The following is a 21460-nucleotide window of genomic DNA, read 5'->3' on the forward strand; positions in this document are numbered from 1 at the left end:
GCAACAACTAAGGCATTACAGTCCATTGAAAGAGCTACCTTCCTCATTTTATGATGCATAGCTCCATTTCAGAAAAAAATCATCGTGGGGGGGGGGGGAGTAGGTTTACAGGAAGACTAACATTTTTGTTAACTTTTCATCCACTGATAAAGTATATTCCAGGGGTGCAATTTTCACTGGGGACAGGGGTAATGCCCCTCCCACACACCTCCCACATTCTGCGTTTTAGTCACCCACAGTTTTATCATTGCAATGTGATAAAAAAAAGCGGGAACAATGGGCTTTAAGACCATGCGGACGCCTCCAAGCGGTCTGGTAGGCTGTTTGGCGTGTTCAGCTGACTGGATTTGGGATGGTCCTGACATCACAGAGCGGGCTGACATGCTGTATGAAGGAAAAGCTTCTGGAAGGCTGGCTGGACCAGCATGGGAGAGTTGAGCAAAGTTCAGTGTGTATGACTGGCTACTCTTTAGTTTAATGATGTAGCTGGCAAGGTAACTTCTGTTTAACTTAACAGAAAAAAACAAAACTAGTGTTTATTCGCAGTGCTAAGCTAGTATTGTAACTGACATGTAACGTTAGCTAATGTTTCATCCCCTCTCAACTGAAGTGAATGAATAAGCTACGCTAGCTAGTAGCTACCACAGCCAGGTCAGCACTAGCCTCTAATGATCTGTCAGATAGCGATATGAGGCGGCTATTATTACTATCTAAGAGCTGTTGTTGTACGGAAATGTTTTCTAGCCTTTGTTTTGTTCCATTTCAGAAGTGAATTAACTTGGCTAGCTTTCACCAGTTGATGTAGCATTAGAGAGAGTGCTGGCCAAAAGTTGGCTAAAATTAGCTATTATTTTTCTCTCAATCACACTAAACCTGAATCAAACGATGAAACCATCGGCCAAATGATTGAAGATTGATATTCTGATGATTTTTCAGTGCAGTGTTAGTTTAATTAGTCAGTATGGCAATGTAATGTTATTGATCTGTCAGTTTCCCTAGCTAATTCCCTACTTTTCACACAGTAATAAACAGCTCTAACGTTACTGCTCCCACTGGCTGCCTGTCCAACTCCTACCTGCTACTGCAAGAACTGGTCCCAAACCCAACCACAGTCCCACAATGTTATTATTTTAGGCGTATGTGACGCAGCTCACTTGCCGGCCATGGACCCAGCAATTTTGCACCCATAGGCAATATCAAATGCTCAGAAATAACTTAAGAAATAGATTAAATTACCAGAGATTCTCACATGGCCCTTACATTGCTATCTATTATTGGGCTATGTCAGCCAATATGATAGACGTAATTTGAAGAGAGAGACTTGCACTTTCTCTTGAGCTATTTTTATAGCCTACCTATTAGGAGTGGGAAGATTTTCAGATGGAGAAATATGGGTGATGAATATTCAGTCATATTTCTAGGCAATATAGGAAACAAAAGCCTAATCATAGACCTATAGGAAGTACATTTCCTTGGAAAGATAACTGCCCCGTGCCTCCGCCCATGTATAGGCTATAGCCTATTCTATTTAATTGAGACCACAAGCACAGGTATGACTACTGAACTGGAAGCAGCAAAAATGATGACAGCAAGACTTGCTGCGTTTTGCATAGGCCTATTGGATATAGCCTACCTTTAAGGAGGACGATTTGCAAGCAGAGACAAAAAAATGGGTAATCAATTTTAATTGAAAATGAAAAGGTGCAGTGGTCGCTCACCATAGTAACCTAACCTATGTGCGCGTTGTGCCTTTTTCCTTTTCAATGATTATTACATTTTTTGATTGCACTTTGACTCATATTGGTTGAGCGCCCTCCACTTCTTTCCATTATCAATATTTATTTACAGATACTGTAGTAAACTAGTCTAATCATATTATTTTTCATATTTTTTATTATATTTTTTTATTGAATATTTAAAACATACAATATACTTGCAGTGAAGCCGCTTAACAACTACATCACATTAGTCATCTAACAGCCTCCCATCCAGAGCGACACACAAAAGCAACCAGGGTCAACGCCCTGCTCAAGAAGCAACCAGGGTCAACGCCCTGCTCAAGAAGCAACCAGGGTCAACGCCCTGCTCAAGAAGCAACCAGGGTCAACGCCCTGCTCAAGAAGCAACCAGGGTCAACGCCCTGCTCAAGAAGCAACCAGGATCAACGCCCTGCTCAAGAAGCAACCAGGATCAACGCCCTGCTCAAGAAGCAACCAGGGTCCATGCCCTGCTCAAGGGCACATTGACAGATCTCCCACAAGGTCAAAAATGGGGACCTGGCCCAAGCTCCCAACTACCAGGCCACTAGCCCTCCAAGATCCCCCCCACAGTTCCCCAAGAGCTGCCCCTCAACCATCCAACCCCCCCCCACAGACCCCCCCTGAGAAAAAAAATATAAATAAATAAAATAATTCCATTCTCCACCCCCACCGCCCCCCCAATGCACCAACAAAATGTGCAAAAGAGAAAAAAAGACAACAGAAAATATAAAACAATGCAAAAAACAAAAGACAGCAAGGCCAACTGAATATGTTTGAGTGCATGTATGGCACTATTTACATGTATGTGTGTCCGTGTATGTGCACATGTCTGCATTTGAATAAGAGTGTGTGTATATTGCATGTGTACAAACACCAGCACGGCATCAGCCTCAGGCAAACCGGCATTAACTGTAACAACACTGCCCCTCAGTGTCATTCAAACTTATGTTTTATTTTGACTTTATTATTTTGACTTTTATCTCTGACCATCATTCTATCCCCCCCAGGAACTCCACTCCCACTTGTCTCCAATTCCACATCCCAACCCTGAGCTTCCCTCAGCCCATCCCACCCATCTCTGCTGGCCACACTCTTTGGATTTCTATGCACCATATAACTATGCTGTGATGTTTAACATACAATCTAATTGAATAGAATCCACAGATTGCGAGTTGAAGATAAATACTTTTACTAAGAGTATTAGTATATTAGTAATTGACTGACCCAGTCTCTACTCATATTTAAGTTAATTTCATATTCAAGTTAACTGCCACTTGGTTCTGCGCCCGTGTAGGCACCCACACTAGAGAGACCACACATACTAGGCACACTTGAACTCTCACGCCCAGCTAGGAGATGTAGGCTACTGATGTTGAAGCAGTGAATTTGAGTGTGTAAATAATGCGAAAAATATGTGCTTTTAATACAATAGGTAGGCTAACGCATACAAAGCAGAAAGAGGACCGTTTCCAAATAATCTGTGGGACAACAAAAATATTTTCATCCCAAAGTCATTTGTCTGATCGCCCGATCTCTGTCGAGACCTGCAGGCATCCTGCGGGAATGCAACCCTCTAGTGCAGTGAGTACACAACACTATGCTCATGCCTTAGCAGGATCAGATGTTGACAGTGGTCCCAGCAGGGTCAGACAGCCAGGGAAGACCAGTCCACGGAGCTCAGGTGAATTTTGCAGTATGCCTGTATTAACAATATCAGTGAATGATACAAAGTTCCATTTTGAATTGATGGGTAGACCCACAGAAGCTACAAATCAAATTATGTTAGTCACATGCACCGAATACAACAGATGTAGACCTTACAGTGAAATGCTTACTTACGAGCCCCTAACCAACAATGCAGTTTAAAAAAAATACAGATAAGAATAAGAGATAAAAGTAACAAGTAATTAAAGAGCAGCATTGAAATAACAATAGCGAGACTATATATAGGGGGGTACTGATACAAAGTCAATGTGCGGGGGCACCGGTTATTTGAGGTAGTATGTACATGTTGGTAAAGTTATTAAAGTGACTATGCATAGATGACAACAGAGAGTATATATATATATTTACATTTACATTTTAGTCATTTAGCAGACGCTCTTATCCAGAGCAACTTACAGTAGTGAATGCATACATTTCATACATTTTAATTTCATGCATTTTTTTGTACTGGCCCCCCGTGGGAATCGAACCCACAACCCTGGCGCTGCACACACCATGCTGGCGTTGCAAACACCATGCTCTACCAACTGAGCCACAGAGTAGCAGTGTAAGGAGGGGGCGAGAGGGGCACTGCAAATAGTCTGGGTAGCCATTTGATTAGATGTTCAGGAGTCTTATGGCTTGGGAGTAGAAGCTGTTTAGAAGCCTCTTGGACCTGGATTTGGCACTCCGGTACCTATGACTAGGGTGGCTGGAGTCTTTGACAATTTTTAGGGCCTTCCTCTGACACCGCCTGATATAAAGGTCCTGGATGGCAGGAAGCTTGGCCCCAGTGATGTACTAGGCCGTTCGCACCATCCTCTGTAGTGCCTTGCGGTCGGAGGCCGAGCAGTTGCCATACCAGGCAGTGATGCAACCAGTCAGGATGCTCTCGATGGTGTAGCTGTAGAACCTTTTTAGGGATCTGAGGACCCATGCCAAATCTTTTCAGTCTCATGAGGGGGAATAGGTTTTGTCGTGCCCTCTTCACGACTGTCTTGGTGTGCTTGGGCCATGTTAGTTTGTTGGTGATGTGGACACCAAGGAACTTGAACCTCTCAACCTGCTCCCCTGCAGCTCTGTCGATGAGAATGGGGGCGTGCTCGGTCTTCTTTTTCCTGTAGTCCACAATCATCTCCTTTGTCTTGATCACGTTGAGGGAGAGGTTGTTGTCCTGGCACCACACGGCCAGGTCTCTGACCTCCCTATAGGCTGTCTCGTCATTGTTGGTGATCAGGCCTACCACTGTTTTGTCATCGGCAAATTGAATGATGGGGTTGGAGTCGTGCCTGGCCGTGCAGTCATGAGTGAACAGGTTGTACAAATCAAATCAAATGTATTTATATAGCCCTTCTTACATCAGCTGATATCTCAAAGTGCTGTACAGAAACCCAGCCTAAAACCCCAAACAGCAAGCACGGTGGCTAGGAAAAACTCCCCAGAAAGGCCAACACTCAGGAAGAAACCTAGAGAGGAACCAGGCTATGTGGGGTGGCCAGTCCTCTTCTGGCTGTGCCAGGTGGAGGTTATAACAGAACATGGCCAAGATGTTCAAATGTTCATAAATGACCAGCATGGTCAAATAATAATAACAATAGTTGTCTAGGGTGCAACAGGTCAGCACCTCTGGAGTAAATGTCAGTTGGCTTTTCATAGCCAATCATTGAGATTATCTCTACCGCTCCTGTTGTCTCTAGAGAGTTGAAAACAGCAGGTCTGGGACAGGTAGCACGTCCGGTGAACAGGTCAGGGTTCCATAGACACAGGCAGAACCGTTGAAACTGGAGCAGAAGCACGGCCAGGTGAACAGCAAGGAGTCATCATGCCAAGTGGTCCTAGGGCTCAGGTGTATAGATAGAGAGATAGAGAGAGAGAGAGAGAGAGAGAGAGAGAGAGAGAGAGAACTTAAATTCACACAGGACACCGGATAAGACAGGAGAAATACTCCAGATATAACAGACTAACCCTAGCCCCCCGACACAAACTACTGCAGCATAAATACTGGAGGCTGAGACAGGAGGGGTCAGGAGACACTGTGGCACCATCCGATGATACCCCCTGACAGGGCCAGGAGGGGAGGGGACTGAGCCCACAATGATTAGCATTCTCACATAGGTGTTCCTTTTGTCTAGGTGGGAATGGGCAGTGTGGAGTGCAATGGAGATTGCATCATCTGTGGATCTGTACAGGACAGCAGCTTAAGCTTAAAGCTACAGTCTGGGATCTGGGAATAATGCATATTTCAATTATTGAACCATTATATTATACAAGAATAGAATCAATGTCTAAAAGTACACCAAGGTAATTCTTTATCATGCCTCGTTTTAGGAGGATCAGATGGCGACAGGTGTCTCAGCAGGGTCAGGCAGCCAGGGAATGCCATGGAGGGAAATTAAGTTTTGAAGATACAACACTTTATTCTCTCTGTGCAGCAAACACTGGACAAGCCAGATCATGTTTTAATAAGGCAGTCTGACAAACCTCCACAGTTGATATCCAAACTGTATCAAGGTTTGATTGGGAAAAGCCTCTATGACACAAAACAAAAAAGAATGTTAAGAAAAACAACCAAACATGTAAAACAAAAATGTGAGGAGACCTGGTATAAGCTATGGATGATGATGAATGTATACAGATATGTTTGAATGCCCAGTCATGTTCATATAATCTCAGACATAAATGACTGCCGTTTAAGGCCATCCATAGAACGTACTGTATGCCAGTGAAACTGAATTACATGCAGTCATGTCATTCCTCTGCTGGAGGTGTACAACCCCAAAGGGACATATTTGCATATGTTATGCGTGTGTTCTTTTATCTCAGCATGTCCACAGATATGCCCTTCTCTCTGTTTTTGTTTGCTTGGAAACGTTGATACTGGAAACTGTTATCGGAGGAGACTGCATAACCAAGCATTTATAGCAGCTAAGAAGTGCATTGCCATTAATTGGAAGGTTGGTTATCTTCCCACAATGTCAAGTTATGTATCACTAGATTTGATTTATTACAAGATTAAGGGTATACTGGGCAACTTTCATAAGGTCTGGATGCCTTATATGGAATACAGTAAAACGAAAGAAGTCTGTATTGAAAACATGCCCACGTCAGGGGAGATACCTATTTAGGCAATCCCTAGCTGCTGTGCTGCTCAGTCCTGGCCCTGGTGGTCTGCCGTCCTGTGGGTTGTCAGTCTGGCCTAACACACCCGAAGCCAATATTGGATGTTTCACTAAGATCCTAAAGCTGAGTGGGGTGTGTTGGGATGGTGCGCTGCAGGGTAGTGGTACCCCTAGTGATAGGACGGTGTGACCCAGCTATAGTGTGTAAAAAGAACTACAGTACTATTAGTCCTATGAGATTAATTATACGGGGGATTTTGCTGTTTCTGTGTGTTAATGTATATTTGAGATGAATGTGTTTTTTTTGTTTCCCAACCTTTCCCAAAATTCAAGCTGTGAACAGGGAAGGAAACTGTTGAGAGAGAGTTGAGTTACTGAGTAGACTGGTGGGGGTCGTGCGTGCAGGCGGCTTGGGCTGGCTGGTCGGTCTGTCTGAAATTTGATCTAGAGGATGTCTTAATAAAGACAATCAACATTTTTTCAAGAGTTGTTAATTTATTAGATTATTTGTTAAAGGTACAACACAATATTTATTATTGAATTACCTTTGATATAGTTCAGTCTAATGAATCACTTAAACATATTTAATACTGATCTCTTGCCTAGTTTGATGACTGTGGGCATTTTTGCTTATGTTTTGTTCTAAACGAAGACCGCATATTGGATTCTGTAAAAATGCAGGAAATGAGCTTTAGATGCCCCAAACAATTATGGGGGAAGACCTCCCGCCAGGTTATGTCTCCCCCACTTCTAAAACTAAAGTGGCGCCCCTGGTATATTCTGTAATAATCTTGGATAGCAGTGGAGCTGAAAAATAACACTCACTTGTGATTTTTTTTAGAGGGATGGAAATACCTTTTAGCTTTTATTTCTAACACTATAAAGTGTTTGGGTTGATTTTAAGACTCAATATGGCAAAACATATTGCCATTGATTGTTTCAGTTCTTAATGTTCCCATAACAAAATCCTCAAATGAAAGATAATTTAAAAAACTAAAACATGGATATACAGAGCATTCGGAAAGTATTCAGACCCCTTGACTTTTTCCACATTTTGTTATGTTACAGCCTTATCGTAAAATGTATTAAATTCTTCCCCCCTCATCAATCTACGAACAATACCGCATAAGCAAAAAAAGGTTTAGAATTTTTTGAAAATGTACAGTATGACAAAAAAAAATTAAATATTACATTTACATAAGTATTCAGACCCTTTACTCAGTACTTTGTTGAAGCACCTTTGGTAGCGATTACAGCCTCAAGTCTTCTTGGGTATTACACTACAAGATTGGCACACCTGTATTTTGGGAGTTTCTCCCATTCTTCTCTGCAGATCCTCTCAAGCTCTGTCAGGTTGGATGGGGAGTGTCGTTGCACAGTTATTTTCAGGTCTCTCCAGAGATGTTCGAGTGGGTTCAAGTCAGGGCTCTGGCTGGGCCACTCAAGGACATTCAGAGACTTGACCCGAAGTCACTGCTGCGTTGTCTTGGCTGTGTGCTTAGGGTCGTTGTCCTGTTGGAAGGTGAACCTTTGCCCCAGTCTAACGTCCTGAGCGCTCTGGAGCAGGTTTTCATCAAGGATCTCTCTGTACTTTTCTTTGTTCCTCTTTTCCTTGGTCCTGAGTTGTCTCCCACTCCCTGCCACTAAAGGTTTCCTCCAGACGTGATGCTTGGCATTCAGGCCAAAGTGTTCAATCTTGGTTTCATCAGACTAGAGAATCTGTTTCTCATGGTCTGAGAGTCCTTTAGGTGGCTTTTGGCAAACTCCAAGCGGCCTGTCATGTGTCTTTTACTGAGGAGTGGCTTCCGTCTGTCCACTCTACCATAAAGGCCTGATTAGTGGAGTGCTGCAGAGATGGTTGTCATTCTGGAAGGTTCTCCCATCTACACAGAGGAACTCTGGAGCTCTGTCAGAGTGACCATTGGGTTCTTGGTCACCTCCCTGACCAAGGTCCTTCTCCCCCAATTGCTCAGCTTTAGGAAGAGCCTTGGTGGTTCTGAACTTCTTCCATTTAAGAATGATTGAGGCCACTGTCTTCTTGGGGACTTTCAATTCTGCAGAAATGTTTTGGTACTCTTCCTCAGATCTGTGTCTCGACACAATCCTGTCTCGTAGCTCTACAAACAATTCCTTCGACCTCATGGCTTGGTTTTTGCTCTGACATGCACTGTCAACTGTGGGACCTTATATAGACAGGTGTGTACCTTTCTAAATCATGTCCAATCAATTGAATTTACCACAGGTGGACTCCAGTCAAGTTGTAGAAACAGCTCAAGGATGATCAAAGGAAACAGGATGCGCCTGAGGTCAATTTCAAGTCACATAGCAAAGGAGCTGAACACTTATGTAAAAAAGGTGTTTTTTTATTTTTATTTTTAACACATTTGCAAACATTTCTAAGAAACATTTTTCACTTCGTCATTATGGGGTATTGTGTGTAGATTGATGAGAAAAACAAATATTTTCATCAATATTAGAATAAGGCTGTAGTGTAACAAAATGTGGAAATAGTCAAGGGGTCTGAATACTTTCCGAATGCACTGCACCTCAGAAAAGATTTAAGTGCTGTTACCGTCACAGCCAAGATGGGGTTTTGGGCTGGATCCCGGGGCATAGTTTTGAATGAAAACAGTACTTCATACTCATAATATTGGAACATTTACAGGTTCACCTTAACAGTGGGATACTTCAAATAAACTGTTATACCAGCACTGTATGTAATGAGGTGGTGGAGAGAGAAAGATAGAGAGAGAGTGAGAGTGAGAGTGAGAGTGATAGTGATTCAATTGCAGCCATGAACAAGACCTTAAATGATTGGAAAGTAATGGTCAACACCAAAAGAGGGATTCAATGTGAAATGAAATCAAGGCCCATCTTTCTGTACATCACACTAAAGGGTCTCAATCCTAGCAACAACAGAGTCATTCCAGTCCATTAAAAGAGCTACCTTCCTTATTTTACGGTGCATAGCTCCATTTCAGAGAAATTCATCATGTGTTACACCAGATGAACTCAAGAGATAAAGAGAGGATGAGAGAGAGAATGAGAGAGAGAAAGAATGAGAGAGTGTACCGCACTGTACCGAATGAGAGAGTGTACCGCAAGAGTGTACCGCACTATGCCTTGCCAACCCACTACTGTGGCAAATGGAATGTGTCAAATGCACAGCACAAACAGCTCTGATCAAACCAAACCTCCAAAGAGACACGGAGATAGATAGCCTTGGGCCATTAGAATCTACAGGAGAGATAACGGCAAGGGGTTTGTCAGATGCAGGTCTGGAGTCATAGTAACCTACCTACAGTAGCCTATGGAGCAATGCATTGTAGCTTATACAGATTTCCACGTCAGATCAAATGCTTATTTCCTAGATGCAAGTTTTTCCACCATAAAAAAGACATTTTCTATATTCTATGAGCTCCTCCCACCAAGTCCCCCAGTATGTTCTGGACATGAGTCAACACCGTGACAGGAGGAGGACATTGTGTCCATGATAAAAATAAACAAAATAATCCACTTACCGGTATCCATTTTTAGTTCACACACAATACAACAGTGTAGCCTACATCAATTACTACATTACTCAGAGCCCATCTCAGCTATCTGGTTCACTCTGAGTTCAGAATGCGCAGCCATTCAATCCTGTAAAAGCCTGAACTTTCTACCGTTACAAGCACTGGGCCAAGCAGTAAACAAATGTCGGGGACTGCAAAGCTTCAAGGCACTGCAGGATATATACACTGAGTGTACAAAATATTAAGAACTCCTGCTCTTTCCATGACATCGACTGATTAGCTGAATCCAGGTGAAAGCTATGATCCCTTATTGATGTCACTTGTTAATTCCACTTCAAATCAGTGTATATGAAAGGCAGGAGTCAGGATAATGAAGGATTGATATCCCTTGAGACATGGATTGTGTATGTGTGCCATTCAGAGGGTGAATGGGCAAGACAAAATATTTAAGTGCCTTTGAACAGGGTATGGTAGTATGTGCCAGGCACACCGGTTTGCGTCAAGAACTGTAACGCTGCTGGGCTTTTCAACAGTTTCCCGTGTGTATCAAGAATGGTTTACCACCCAAAGGACACCCAGCCAACTTGACACGACTGTGGGAAGCATTGGAGTCAACATGCCCAACAAATTGAGGCTGTTCTGAGGGCAAAGGTGGGTGCAACTCAATATTAGGAAAATGTTCCTAATGTTTTGTACACTCAGTGTACATCATGCACCAGTTAGCAGCCATTCAATACAGAAACATCAACATTCCACTTCAAAAGCACAGTGTATGGATCCCTTGTAGTGTCAATTAATTGTTATGGACATACATTACTAGCTGTGTCTTTTTGTCTTGGCTTGGGGTTTGACCCAGGCTCTTTTTTTGAGTACAATTTTTCAGTAACACATATTGTAAACAAAATGTTGGACAGAACACTGCTGCATCACCATGCTTTAATGATGCTGTAGTCTCTTGTAAAGAGAAAATAGCCTTTACTGACCATGACTTCATAACATAGGCCGACTGCTATGATTGATTAATAAAAAGTTAGCATAATTAAAAAAGTAGTATCTGGATATGTGAAATATTCCCAGAGAGGAGACTGGTACATGTATTCTGGAGAGAAATTACCCTGTGTTCCCTGTCCTTTTGTACTGGGCAGAGCTCACCGGATAGAGGATATCAATGGCGAAATAACTGAGCTATCAAACAGATTTGGAAATTCTGATATAACCCAGACTATAGTATTGATAGAAGGTCTATTGAAGAGGTCATAAATACTATATCCAGTCTACACAGGGAGAATGTTTCACAGAGGTCACAGTGAGAATGAATTACACATACATTTGGTAATGGATTTACATTAACTGTATAAGGAAGCATTCATTAGGCATCTATAAGCACACCATAAATGTCATTAATGAAGCGTAAAGCTTTCCACATTTAAAGAAGGGACTTTTTCACCCAGGCAGGTTTCTACAAACTGTCACACCCTGATCTGTTTCACCTGTCCTTGTGCTTGTCTCCACCCCCCCTCCAGGTGTCGCCCATCTTCCCCTGGGTACTTATACCTGTGTTCTCTGTTTGTCTGTTGCCAGTTCGTCTTGTTTGTCAAGTCAACCAGCGGTTTGTCTCAGCTCCAGTTTTTCCCCAGTCTCCCTTTTTCTCGCTCCCCTGGTTTTTACCTTTGCCTGTCCTGACTCTGAGCCCGCCTGCCTGACCACTCTGCCTGCCCCTGCTCCTGAGCCTGCCATCCTGTGCCTTTGCACCTACTCTGGATTACTGACCACTGCCTGACCTGACCCTGAGCCTGCCTGCCGTCCTATGCCACTACTCTGGATTATCGACCCCTGCCTGCCTTGACCTGTCGTTTGCCTGCCCCTGTTGCTGTAATAAACATTGTTACTTCAACACAGTCTGCATTTGGGTCTTACCTGAAACGTGATAAACATTACCTAAGGATTTACAAATATTTCCTACCTGTATATCCTGAAGCATACATTACACATCTATATACTACATATAAACATTCAATTATTGTTACATGGAGGATTAAAGCCTGAAACATAGATAAGGGGATTTTTCACCCAGGGCAGGTATCTACAAATAGTAGGTATCTATTAGAATTTTTCACCCAGGTATCTTTCCCACATGATGACAACAACATTCCTGCTCACAGTATATGATGTGGAAATACAGTGGGGTCTGAAATCTGTCAAAGATCATACCACCAAACATGCTAACCTCTCACCATTACAAATAATAGGGGAGGTTAGCATGTCTTGGGGGTATGATCTTTGACCCTCTGTAACTTTCTCACTCATCATTATTCACGATTCATTCAGGATTATTCATAATCATGGTGGCATCCACATTTATGTAAAATTGTTTAGTAACAAATTATATTCTTATTTACAATAAAAAGGACTCCAAAATGACACAATCGATTATTTACTATTAATTTATATTGGGCATAAAATAATCAGAAACACAACCAAAACAAAATGCAAATGCATCCAACAAGTTTGTAGAGTCAAGATCTTGATGTAGTCATTGTGTGCTAGGAATATGGGACAAAATACTAAACAATCAATCATTTTGACCCCTACCTTGTTAAACAAAATGTCTTTCTCTGCGCAATTGTATTAGTATCAAATAATATCATTTCCCAATTTTTTGGAGTGTACAATATAGCTCAGTATTTGAATTATTTACTTTATACAGTCATTATTGCTTATCTTTATCAAGGCTGTCAATTTTGGACCCCACTGTAGACTTTTCATCTCAGTGGTCACTCGGGTGTTGTAGAAACTGCATCACTGCATCTGTCCACATGACCTGTGAGTCTACGTTGTGATGGTGTGAGATCCAATTAGTCTTTCATCCAGTCTGCTGGGATGTCAGGGCTATAAAGTAGAAGAGAGAACGTTTATGGGCACCTAGGTGAGGGCACATCTATAATTCACAAGCGAGCCACAAATGGAAAAGGAATCCCAGTGTATCTCTTCTGCATATCCAGCTGGAGATTGATTCATAATGGCCGACATAAATACTGCACACAAGACCAGAGAGAAAGACATGCCGTATCAGCTTTCCCAGGCTTGTGTACTGGAAGGTGATCAATTAAATGGTCCTCGTTGAGAGTGAAAGGGAGATTGCTTCTCTCCAGTGGGGTGGGCTATGGGAACACAGTGTGTTCAGAAGCATGGTAAACAGACTCAGCACAGGCTAGACGTGTGTCAAAGAGTCAAATAGATGTCAAGCATCATTTTATGTTTTGTGGGAGACCCAAGTCAAACTCTTCCACCCGCTGCGGTTTTACTTGGAATCTGTTTTGGCCTATCTGCTTATTTTCTGTCCTGAATCACCATCTCTAAGGGGTAAACATCCAACAGTTATTCCCACTTTCCTACTAAAAATATGTACTTTGTTTTAAGAGGATTCATTCCCTTCTAATTATATTTATACACAGAGATCCAAAAATGTATACGGGAGACATAAATCAGAAATATTCTGTTCTTGAATGGTTCAAGAGATAACCCGATTAATGATTCCACCGAATTGGCTATTGACTTGAATTACTACTGGGCATCCAATGGGCACCACACTTCATAGATCTTGATATTGGACTGAGGCCATAACCCCCTTGTGGCCATTCTTAGGTCTACAAATGTTAACCCATCAGACAGGCACCTTGCGGTGAGATCTAAAAGAAACTTATTCAAAAGAATTCAAAAGAAACACAGACAAGCCAATTGCAGTGAATTGAGACAGGTGTAGCATTTCATTTGTATTGTTATATTTGTATTTCTCCATTTCTAGATTTGGAATCTTGCCTAAACCTGTAATATTTTATGTTTATCAGAGACTTAAGTATTAGGGCTAAATATGGATAAATATGTTGGTAATGAGTCTGAGACATCCATCTGTCTTTGAGCCCATGGTCCTGACAGAAAAAAAAGCAGCTCAGATTTATTTACACTGCAAAAAGTTCAAATGTAAGCAATCTTATATTGAGTAATAAATAACTTACAATTAGTGGGGGGTGGGTGGGTGGATGGGGTGGGTCCTTACCATGCTAAATTATTATTTTAACCCTAAAAAGGCTTAATACGAGTAATGTATCTAATATCAAGATATTTTAAGATTTTTTACCTTATTTGTCAATGTAAAATATCCTGAAATAAAATAAATTACTTGTTTTCCCTGATTTCGACATCTGATATGCAACAGGCACTTCAAAACATTTAGACCTACTTTATGGTAACCAAATTATTCAAAATTGCCAAATCATAATTTATACCACAAAGAATGTCATTTTGGTCATCAACCTTATGGGGAATTTCAAGGGGGAGAGATGGGGTAAATGATCTAGACTTTCTTTTAATGAAGTTGTTCTATTTTGAGCCTGGGCTTTAATCTTTGAGTGAAAACACAGTGTAATATTCATATGTGTAAACATACTGAATTATAATTGGATGCATTTTACCGCCATATCATACTGTGCTATGATTGGTTAAGACCACCCAGATGGTTAGGTCATGGTCAGTTGATCATGGTTGGAGATACGTGAACATGCAAGGTGTAGCTAGCTAATAAAGAGCTACGTTAAGAAATATCCTGTAGTACTGCATTTTATGATTTTGTACAAAGCGTGCAAAACAAGACATGGTGTCAGAGTAATAGGTCTTAAAAGATGGATTTTGCAGGAGTTCCTTCACCTCGAATGGACTGGGAGTCTACAAACTTACCCGATGCATGGCGTAAGTACAAACACCATGTGGAGCTAACGTTCAAACTAGACACTGGTGCACAAGTAAACATTATTCTTCTGAATAAGTACCACAGCTTGACATCTGAGTGCGAGCTACAGCCCACCATGCGCAGACTGACTGGTTATGGTGGTGAACAGCTCCCAGTAAAAGGCACATGCACTTTCAAATGCAAATACAAGGAAAGTGACATGTTGGACTTTTACGTTGTTGACACTAGAGCACCTGCAGTGCTACGTCTTAAAGCATGTTTAGATATGGACCTCATTAAGCTAGTTGTATCAGTGACAGCACCAGTAGAGACAGAAAATGTACTGGAGGAGTTTGCTGATGTTTTTACAGGAATAGGATTATTCCCAGGAGAATGTACCATTCACCTTGACCCAGACGTAGACGCAACCCATGTGGTCTACCCACCGAGAAAAATTCCCCTTGCTCTCCGTGCCCGTCTGAAGAAAGAGTTGGAGAGCATGGAGCAATCTGACATAGTCACCAAGGTTACAGAACCGACTGACTGGGTAAACGCGTTAGTGGTGGTAGAGAAACCACGCACAGGCAAGCTCCGAGTATGTCTCGACCCAAGAGACTTGAACAAGGCTATCAAACGCCCCCATTACCCTTTACCGACGCTAGATGGCATCACACACAAGCTAGCGGGAGCACACTACTTCAGTGTCATGGATGCTAGATCAGGCTACTGGGCTATCAAGCTCAAAGAAGAGTCATCTAAGCTCACAACATTCAACACACCGTTTGGACGCTACAGGTCCCGTCGCCTGCCTTTTGGGATTATCTCAGCCCAAGACGAGTTTCAGCGAAAGATCGACGAAATGTACGAAGGCCTCGACGGAGTTGTGACAATTGTGGACGACATCCTTGTCTATGGTCGAACCAAAGAGGAGCACGACCGAAAGCTCCGCGCGATGCTGCAAAGGTCCCGCAGGAGAGGAGTCCGGCTCAACCCCGAGAAGAGCATAGTCGGCACTAAAGAGATCAGCTACTTCGGACATCTTCTCACTGTGAATGGAATCAAGCCAGATCCACAGAAGATCTCAGCCATAAAAGAAATGGAGCCACCAATGAACCGTGCAGAGCTGGAAACCGTGCTTGGCATGGTCAACTACTTAGCCAAGTTCGCACCCAGCCTCTCCAATGCTAATTCACCCCTGCGTCAACTGCTAAAGCAGTCCAGTGAGTTTCTCTGGGACAAACAACACATTGCTTTCCAGAATGTGAAAGACTTGATCACGAGAGAACCAGGACCAATCCTTGCCTACTACGACCCCAACAAAGAGCTCAGACTCCAAGTGGACGCGTCGAAGTATGGACTAGGTGCAGTGCTACTGCAAGAAGGAAAGCCCATCGGCTACGCTTCCAAATCTCTCACAGACTGTGAAATCAACTACGCTCAAATCGAAAAGGAGCTCTACACCATTCTGTTCGGATGTAAACGTTTCCATCAGTACGTGTATGGACGAAAAGTAATTGTGGAATCCGACCACAAGCCCCTTGAGTCAATCATGAGGAAACCACTAGCCGCAGCCCCGCCAAGGCTACAGAGAATGATCCTTCAACTACAAAAATACGACTTCACAATCGCTCACCGTCCAGGCAAAGACATCCCTGTCGCAGACACACTCTCCAGGAAGTTTCTTACCTACACGGACAGCAGCCTCAGTGAAGGCATGGACATGCAAGTGCACACTGTGTACAGCAACTTACCAGTTAGTGACACAAAACTGAAGGAGATCCAAGCAGAAACAGAAAAGGACTCAAAACTCACAGCTGAGGAAAGTCATACAGGATGGATGGCCTGAGGAGAGGAGAAAATGCCCTCAGAGCGTCTCAGAATTCTGGAACCATCGTGATGAACTATCACAGATCAACAGAATCATTTTCAAAGGAGAGAAAATCATTATTCCTACCAGTCTCAGAGAAGAGATTTTGACAAAGATCCATGCTGGACACATGGGCATGGAAAAGACCAAACAGAGAGCACGGGAAATGTTGTTTTGGCCCGGAATGTGCAAACAAATAGAGGACATTGTTGGTAAATGCGCCATCCGTCTTGAACGACTCCCCTCAAACACCAAAGAGTCAATGTTACCTCACTGTATCCTAGACCGACCCTGGCAGGTTGTGGCAACCAATCTGTTCACCTGGAACAACGAGGACTACATCGTAACAGTGGACTACTACAGCAGATACTTCGAACTCGACAAGCTTCACAGCACCACATCTGCAGCTGTGATACACAAGCTGAAAGCAGACTTTGCCACGCATGGCATTGTAGAGACTTTAATATCTGACAATGGGCCATGTTACAAATCAAAGGAGTTTGAATCCTTCACAAAAGCATGGGAGTTCACACGTCACCACAAGCCCACATTACCCTCAAAGTAATGGCCGTGCTGAAAAATCTGTGCAGATTGCTAAATCACTCATGGACAAAGCAAAAGCAGACAAGAGAGACCCCTACCTCAGTCTCCTTGAATACCGCAACACTCCAGTTGACAACTTCAAATCACCAGCCCAGCTGTTGATGAGCCGCAGACTTCGCTCAACCCTTCCCAGCACCTGCAACCTGAGGTCGTCAGCTACAAGGAAATGCATGAAAAACGTGCACAGAGACAACAACAAAAGCGATACTACAACAGGTCAGCTAGACCACTGCCACCACTGATCGACGGAGAGTCAGAATCCAGGAGCATGGCCTCTAGAAGCCAGCAGTCGTCATCCAGCCAGCTGACACTGAACGTTCATATCACGTCCGCACCGCAGAAGGAGCGGTGTACCGCCGCTATCGTCGTCACCTACTGAACACAAAAGAACAACACACTGATGAGATGAACTGTTCCCCTGAAAGAGAACGTGATGGACTAAACACACACACAGCACAACATACACCATACTTACCTGCAACACCACAAGAGCTGTTGACTGACACAGAAGCATGCTCAGCATCATATCGCACAAGGTCAGGAAGAGAGGTCAAGCCCAGAGCTGTCCTAGACCTGTGAAATGTCAAAGGGTGTAGGTGGATCGCTGCCCTAAGAGTTCCAGGCTGTAAACTTGTTATTGAAAGTTCACTTGAAATGCTTTGGTACTGTATTTGTTTGAAATGTTAAGATGTCATTTCTACAGGGAAAGCTGAGTTGCTGAGAATCCCTTGTTTGAAAAGTAACAGTATGTTGGATCATTGGTTCAGAGTCTGTTGATTCAGTTGGTGTAGTATGCAATATAAATTACTTACCTTGAGTTCAAACTACAGAGCATGTATTCAAAAGAAACGCTTAGAATATGTAAAACATTTTTTGTTTTAAAAGAAGGGGGATGTAATATTCGTATGTGTAAACATACTGAATTATAATTGGATGCATTTTACCGCCATATCATACTGTGCTATGATTGGTTAAGACCACCCAGATGGTTAGGTCATGGTCAGTTGATCATGTTTGGAGATACGTGAACATGCAAGTTGTAGCTAGCTAATAAAGAGCTCCGTTAAGAAATATCCTGTAGTACTGCATTTTATTATTTTGTACAAAGCGTGTAAAACAAGACACAGCAAAAGCCACTCAACAAGCGGCTGCTCGGCCCTGCTGCTGGGAGTCTCATCCACCTAATTCCACTCGAGAAATGTTAGCAATATGGTTCCATATCCCCCAAGAAGTCAATATTATTACCCCCACCCTCAGTGACTGAGGACCAGGGAGGGAGCCGCTTGAGGCGGCCCGGAAAGAGGCAGAATAGTGTTCCCACACACCAGGGCTTCGACACAGCCACAGCAGCATCAAAGATGTGCACTTCCTCTTTGAAGATTAAAATCTACTAACCTTCCTGCTTGAGCTTGGGTTTGGAGAGATCCGGTTCACATAATACAGTACAGCAGGGTTTGGTATATGTAGACAGTCAACACACATGCCCCACAATTTTCCTGTTTGTTTTCAGGAAAACATGGGAATGTTTTCAAAACGATGAGTGAGGTATTCTGAATAGTTGACAGATTAAAATTTGAAATGGGACAACAATTACTTTGATGCACAAATAGGATTGCAGAGGTTTTTGGTGCAAAGCACTCCACAACAAAGTACTTGAAAGTGCATTTGCCAACTATGACCTTTAAGTGTTTTGAAGTACTGAGTAAAATAGGATTCCAAATAGTCAGTGATCAAGAACATTGTCTGTTTACCTAGGGGTTACAGGAAAAAAACATGACTTCATCCATACGATTGAAGCACAGAGGGCAAAACAAATAGGATCCTGAGGAGACATGAATGCTGTTTCGGAGGTTTACTATGACCTTCTTCCTCCTTGCTAATCAGGCACGTGTTGACAGTTCACCACCACATCCGCCTCATGACCAATAACAACAGGTTAGGCCTTCACCCTTCAAACAAATAGGTTAAAAGGGATGTTATTGTTGTCAGCATGTTGACTGTCTAAAGAGAACAGCAGAAATACACAGCAGGGGTCGCTTCTGAAAATACAATGAAGTACGTATCTTCTAGGCATGTGGAAAAAGCCTAGGGTGTAAATTGGAAACTTCTGTATGTTTCATTGGTAGGAAGTGATACGAGTATACTGTAGTAGATTGACTACATAACGGTAGCGCCAAAGCAAGTCAGAAGACCAGAAATGGTTTGCAATTGTACATTAAACATCATTATTTTAGCGTTACCTTTTAAAGTTGCTGTTCACCGCCTCTGGTAAATAGCTCAGTATCAGAGTATCAGAGTATTCAAACATGATTGGGTTAGAAACTTTATTAACAAAACGAAGGCAAAGCACAGCTTAAGCTTACTCCTAAATATGTATTAAGTGCTAGGTGTCACACCACCACATTACAGTTAATATTAGAATACCACAGCCACTCAGATATACCTTTATAGACATTTGCAACATAAATAGCAGCTACAACTGTGTTTAAATAGCCTTAAAATAGTCTCGACATGCGTATTCTCTGAAGTCAGTGCCCCACCAAGTGGCACCTCAGGACAGTACCATCAAACGTATGTGCAGAGAGGAGAGGGTTAAAGGTGGGTGTTTTTATAGGCACAGCATTGCTGCCCTCTGGTGGGCAGGAGGCGACGATGGAGACTGATGCAGCGGGGTTGTCTAAGCGACCACCCACTGGAGGATGCTGGTGTCCTTCCCTCCGGTGGAGATCAGGTGACTGTCGTCGTGGAGAAAGGCAACGTTGGTCACATGGCTGCTGTGGCCACCATAGGTATGGCTTGGGGCCTGCATGTCGTGACAAGGAGGGAGAAGGGAGATGGACACATAAGTAAACAATTAATCCACTGAGGGAAAAATCCTAATTTCCACTTTAATAAAAAAATGTTTTATTGGAAGTTAGGATTTCCCCCTGAATGATTAACTTACATATGTTTAGATGCAAACAGGTTAACTTAGATGGATGAGAAAATACTCAAATAAAGCGTATAAGATGTAAATGATGACAAGCGTACCCTTGGCTGGGAGCAGGGGTTGGAGAACAAGTGCACTTTGCCAAAGTCGTCAGCAGAGGCCAGCAGGGAGGAGTCATGTGACCTGCACACGGCGTTGATGTCCGTGCCGTCAGCACCGTCAGGCCAAACACCTAGATAGAACCAGTGATATATGCAGTAAAACAAAATAGCTGGGTAAACTTTTTTTCCCACCGGTCGCGGTGGTAATGCTTAAGTTCCTATACTTTCAATGCATACTTCCGCAAAAGGTGGGTAGACTGTTTACTTGCGAACCAAACCAGCCCAGAGGCAGGAAACAAGAGACTTCCACTTGATACAACTGCAAAGACTAACAGCTCCATTTTAAAGTGATTGGACTGCTGTCACAATCTGCAATTGCTAGAGTGACCTGAACTGACTGTAAAGAACTCAGTGAGTTACAGTTGAAGCATATAAGTTTCGTTTCTTGGATTTGCCATCATTACCCCAAACAGGAAGTGGTAACTCACCAAAGACGCTGAAGCCTAGAACACAAGTGGAGGTTGCCCACTCCACATTACGAACTAGGTCCATGCTCGTCACATGTTTGCCACTTGAAGCTTCCCCTTTACCAGAAACAGAAGACGAGCTTGAATGTACCACAACACTACATAGACTATAGTTATAGACAGAGTTATCCGTTTGGACAAAAGAGGCTCACAGAATAGGATCTCGTAGTCTCCTGAGTTGGTTACAATGTATTGGCTGTCGACGGACCAATCCAGGTGGGTGACAAAACTGGAGTGACCCTACGGAGGAAAAAAAGTAAAGAAAGCACAAAAATGTTAGTGTAATAGTTCAGAAAATAGAGGGATTTAATTTTCCATTAAAGGGATTGCCTTTCTTACTTACAGTGCATTTCCCCACGCGGCTGTACTTCTTGCCATTCTCCATCACAGCATAGATGTAAACAAAGTTGTCATGGGAACCTACGGCTAGGAAGTTGCCGTCTAAGAGCAGGAGAGTTATTTTTTTGAGATTGGGGATGTAGGAGGTGGATAAGAATACTGTATAATCCTATACTGTTTTGTTCAGACTTATTGGAGCCATTAAAAATGTGTATATTTAAGGTGGGATACACAGTATTATATTGTAAATGACGGTGTCTTGTACAGTAC

At 42.8% G+C, this 21460-nt stretch overlaps 1 protein-coding gene across 3 annotated transcripts in view; it reads right to left on the reverse strand.

Annotated features, from left to right (window-relative positions):
* Positions 1 to 19604: 19604 nt before the first annotated feature.
* Positions 19605 to 21460, reverse strand: part of eml2 (EMAP like 2) — a 30712-nt gene continuing 28856 nt past the window's right edge. For all 3 annotated transcript variants that reach the window (XM_029772511.1, XM_029772512.1, XM_029772513.1), the window contains 5 exons: positions 21195 to 21292; positions 21004 to 21091; positions 20813 to 20908; positions 20325 to 20455; positions 19605 to 20097 (listed from right to left, as the gene is read on the reverse strand). In XM_029772511.1, coding sequence (XP_029628371.1) covers positions 19972 to 20097; positions 20325 to 20455; positions 20813 to 20908; positions 21004 to 21091; positions 21195 to 21292 — 539 coding nt within the window. In that variant the 3' untranslated portion in view covers positions 19605 to 19971. The remainder of the gene's footprint in view (positions 20098 to 20324; positions 20456 to 20812; positions 20909 to 21003; positions 21092 to 21194; positions 21293 to 21460) is intronic.

Source organism: Salmo trutta, chromosome 13 (genome assembly GCF_901001165.1).
Source record: "Salmo trutta chromosome 13, fSalTru1.1, whole genome shotgun sequence".
NCBI lineage: Eukaryota > Metazoa > Chordata > Actinopteri > Salmoniformes > Salmonidae > Salmo > Salmo trutta.